At 52.4% G+C, this 4,658-nt stretch overlaps 1 protein-coding gene across 1 annotated transcript; it reads left to right on the top strand.

Annotated features, from left to right (window-relative positions):
• The first annotated feature begins 1,857 nt into the window (after positions 1–1,857).
• LOC128898881 (nuclear pore membrane glycoprotein 210-like) lies at positions 1,858–4,251 on the top strand. Its single transcript, XM_054176277.1, has 3 exons — positions 1,858–2,099; positions 2,581–2,821; positions 3,950–4,251. Exons 1-3 carry the CDS (start codon positions 1,872–1,874, stop codon positions 4,249–4,251), a joined length of 771 nt encoding a protein of 256 aa, XP_054032252.1. The 5' UTR covers positions 1,858–1,871.
• The last annotated feature ends 407 nt before the right edge of the window (positions 4,252–4,658 follow it).

Here is a 4,658-nt window from a genome sequence, read left to right as displayed (position 1 = left end):
GCAGGGCATTATGGGAAATGGAATACCTGGTTTCCTGTGACCATCCCCCTGGGCTGGGCCCACCCCTTGGGACCCTCCCAGGTGTGGTCTGTGCAGTGGCATCCGGGCCAGCACCCAGCCTAAACCACCACAAGACACTTGAATGTGTCCAGAGAAGGGCAATGAGGCTGGGGAGGGGTTTGGAGCACAGCCCTGGGAGGAGAGGCTGAAGGAGCTGGGGTTGCTTAGCCTGGAGAAGAGGAGGCTCAGGGGAGACCTTCTTGGTGTCTACAACTCCCTGAAGGGAGGTTGTAGCCAGGAGGGAGTTGGTCTCTTCTCCCAGGCAATCAGCACCAGAACAAGAGGACACAGTCTCAAGCTGCACCAGGGGAGGCTGAGATAAGGAGAAAAGTTCTTCACAGAGAGAGCTGTTAGCCATTGGGATGTGCTGCCCAGGGAGGTGGTGGAGTCACCATCCCTGGAGGTGTTCAAGAGGGGATTGGATGTGGCACTTGGTGCCGTGCTTTAGTGGTCATGAGGTCTTGGGTGACAGGTTGGACTTGATGATCTTTGAGGTCTTTTCTAACCTTATTGATTCTATGATTCTAATCTTCTGGCTGGCTGAGATCTCCTAAGGACCACAATGAACAATTGTTCTGTCTCAAAGAGCAGCATATTTCATGCAAACTCCACAGGCAGGCAGGGGAATGGCACACAGGCACACCCCGTGTGTTTCAGGCTGTGCTACACAAAAGCAACCTTGTTCCATGTTCTCTAGAGTCTCATGTAACTCCCTGGCTCCTTTTGGAGAAGCTGTGCCTCACACGCTAGTGCTCTTAACATGGACAATGTGGATGCATTTGTTACCTCTGTTGTTTAATAAGTCATTGTTAGATTCCTTCAGGATGCTGATATGTTGTGTTTTGATGAACTTTGTTGTGTTTTGGCTATTAAGAATTTAGCCCTGGACTGTACTATGCAAGGGTGGCTACCAGGAGGATGGAGACTCCCTTTTTACAAGGAGTGCCATGGGAAAGACAAGAGGTGATGGGGACAAGTTACTGCTGGGGAGATTCCCATTGGACTCCAGAAGAAAATGTTTCCCATGTGCACAGTCACTGGAATCACCTTCCAGTGGATTCTCCTACACTGGACAGCTTTAAGGCTCAGCTTAACAGGGTGCTGGGCCAGCTCATTTCCACTCTACTGTTAACCTTGAAAGGTTGGACCAGATGCTCCTTGGGGTCCTTTCGAATGTGGCATTCTGTGATTCTGATTCCATGAAAGGCAGTGCACAAGTAGGGGGAGAAGTGGTTTCAGGCTTAACGACGGCCATAGCCACCAGTGCAGCCACAGGAACCCATACCATTGTGGCTCTCAGGCACTGGTTCAGCATTCTGCCAATGGCCGAGTGTGTTCAAAGTGACAATGGGTCACACTTCACGGCAGCCTCAGTACAGGACTGGGCTCGAAGTGAAGGGGTCAAATGAGTGTGCCATACAACACAACAGGGCAAGAACCAGCTCCAATAAAGCATCCTACACCTGGTGAGCAAGGATTTCTCCTGCAGAGACATAAGCATATCAACGGGGAGGACAACTGAAGCAAGCCGACGGAGAATGACCCAAATAAGGATTGACTGGACTAAAACTGACACCATTCCCAGTTATATGGTTTATAATATTGTTCATAGAATGTTCAAAGGTGACTTTTATGTGTTTAATGTAAGCACACAGCTCATCTTGCTGTTAGTGGAATTTTACCACCATTTCTAGATCCTCTCTGAAGGTGCCACAGAAATGTCACTTTGCTTGGGGAGAAAGCCTTAAAGAGGAGCCATTAACAGTCACACTGCTTTTGTTTCTGTAGGCCATTACACCTGCTCCATCACAATGCACAGGCTCACTGACAGGCAGCTGAAGCAGCTCAGCATGAGCAAAACCTCCCTCAGAGTCACAGTTTCCATGCAAGGCAGCCACTTCTCCGGGGAGGAGGTCAGCACTGAGGTGCCATTCAACCCTGGCTTCTATGTTGACCAAACAGAAATGCTGCTCAGTAACCTTCACCCAAGCTCTGAGGTGAAAATCTTTGGTGCCACTGAAATTCTGGATACCCTGGAGGTGAGTGTGTTGCTGGAAAGTATCACATCCCAGCTGAAAGCCTTTTGAGCTGTCACACACAGCTTTCTCTAGGTCACCTCAACCATGCCAGCAGGGCTCCTGAGACGGCCTGGAGATCCCTCCTCAGTTTTTGCTGCTGTTTTGGGGTAGTGGGAATGTGCCAGGCTCCCTGGGCCACTCGCTGGAATGTGTTAACCAGCTGACAGGCAGGGAGGCACAAAATCTGCCTGATTCCCAGCAGCACAGGCTGGATCTTGCCTACTTCCCTGTTTGCCTCCCAGTGGCCTGGTGAGGGATGCTTTGAGTTTTGCTGCTGTGGGGTTAGCCCAGAGCCACAGAAACCAGTGGCAACAAACGGGGAAGTGCTGTCCTGTAAAGGTACAACCAAGGCCAGCTCCTCCTGCGGGGTGAGTTGCTCTGTGTCTCTGTGGGCAGTGGGCCAGTGCTGTGCTGTTTCAAGTTGGTTTCTGTCCCTTGGCAGGTGAAATGTGGGTCACCAGCAGTGAAGGTGCTTGAGAAGGAGAAGTCCTCTGGGCTGCCCAGTTACGCAGTCTACACTGTTAGTCTGTCTGACCCAGGAGTCTCCAGGCAGCAGTCCTTATCCACCACCTTGACTGTCTCCAGCCCCATCACTGACCAGTCCATTGCCATCCCGGTGACCCTCATGTACTTGTCTGACAGAAGCAGAGCACCACTCAAGCGTAAGTTTACCTCCAGACTTTGTAAGCCAGAAGAATCCTCTAACTTCCACTGATGTTCATGAGGTCATCAGCTTTGGTGTGCTTAAAACCTGAGCTGGCAGCTAACATTATCATTGACAGAAGAGAAGGAAGAAATACTTTAGAGACTGTGATGAGTCCCTGGCCCAGGCTGCCCAGAGAGGTGGGAGCTTCCTCCTCCCTGGAACAGTTCCAGGTCAGGTTGTTTGGGGCTCTGAGCAACCTGCTCTAGTTGCAGATGTCCCTGCTGACTGCAAGGATTTGGACTGGATGAGCTTTAAAGGTCTCTTCCTACCCAGAGCAGTCTGGTTCTGTGTGGGCTGTTCACTGTGAGCAGAAGACTTGAACACAAGTGTGCATTGCAACTTCACCTTCCCTTTTGGGTCAGCCCAGAGTACTCTGTTGAACTTGGATAAATATCCCAGGGCTACAGTGTCTGAAAGGCAAGGGTTTGTTCTGCTTTTCTTTGGAGCATGCCTTTATATGTTGTGAAGAGCTCAGCATTTTGAGACTGTGAAAGTAAAGAACAGGCTAAAGACAATTATCTGGGAATGTCTTCAGCTGTTCTTAGCAGCTCACAGGATCAGGGGATGTTAGGGGTTGGAAGGGACCTCTGGAGATCTTCCAGTCCAACCCCCCTGCCAGGGCAGGAGCACAGAATCCAGCACAGGTCACACAGGAATACATCCAGACAGGGCTGCAAAGGCTCCGTATTTACGGTCAGGAGCTTTCCCCTGTTTTCACTAAGCATTTGCTGAAGTGGATGGTGGCTGAAGAATGAGCTCTTGATTTTTCCAGGTTTGTTCAGGCTTCCCCCATGTTCATTCGGTGTTTTAAGGAAGGACATTATCTTGCTTCTCTTTCTTTCTAGAGCCCTATGAATATCTGAGAGGTGCACATATCAGGAATGGTTTTTTTTTCCCCTCAGAAAAAGGAAGGAAATGCTGCAAATGCAGTGGTGCCTCAGCAGAGCCCTTCCTGCTGCAGCGAGCGGCCCTGGGGCTGGCTCTGGGGACGAGAGCTTTGCTCCCAGACAGAGCTGCATTGCTTTGCTGCAGCTCGTCACCTAATCACTGCTCTTAGAGCTTCCTCTGTCCCCTATTTCTGGAGGAAAGCGTTTCTGTACCCCAGGCGTTTGCACGGTGGGCAGGGGAGCGCTCCCTGGGCACAGCCTGAGCGCGCAGCCTGCCTGGCTCTCGCCTTGCGGGGCGGCTGCTGAGCCAGCCGCCGTGACCGAGGCAGGCGGCGTGCAAGTCGCCGAGCGCCCCGAGGCGCCGGGCTGCGCCCTCCCGCCACGGCACTGCCACGCGCCTGTGCTGAGGGGAGGCGCCGCGAGGCCGGGCGGGAGCCGCCGCTCGGGGGCTGCCGCTCGGGGGCTGCCGCTGGGGCTGAGCGGGAAGCTACCTGCGCCTCACTTTGTGATAAATGTGTGACAGAATTACGGCCAATCAAACTTTTATTGAGAGCAAATGAGCAAAAGCAGCGTTAGGCAGCCGGGAACCCTCCTGCTCTACCAACGGCTCGCAAACTCTACTAACTTGCTCTCCAGTTCCACATTCTTCTCAGGTCCTTCCAGCAGTGCGCATGCGTGCAGGTGCGGGCAGGGGTCGTCATCTGGGTTGGAGGTCTGTCCGATGAAGGCTCCTAAGTCTTCCTCATTTGTCCTCCTCTTGACCTTGAATCCAGCACAGGTCACACAGGACCACATCCAGACAGGGCTGCAAAGGCTCCAGTGAAGGAGACTCCACAACCTCTCTGGGCAGCCTGCTCCAGTGCTCTGGGACTCTGACAGTAAAGAAGTTCTTCCTCATGTTGAGGTGGAACCTCCTGTGCTGGACTT

The sequence above is a fragment of the Dryobates pubescens genome, chromosome 1 (assembly GCF_014839835.1).
Source record: "Dryobates pubescens isolate bDryPub1 chromosome 1, bDryPub1.pri, whole genome shotgun sequence".
Lineage (NCBI taxonomy): Eukaryota > Metazoa > Chordata > Aves > Piciformes > Picidae > Dryobates > Dryobates pubescens.
The sequence above is the reverse complement of the archived record's forward strand: the minus strand, read 5'-3'. Positions and strand labels throughout refer to the sequence as shown.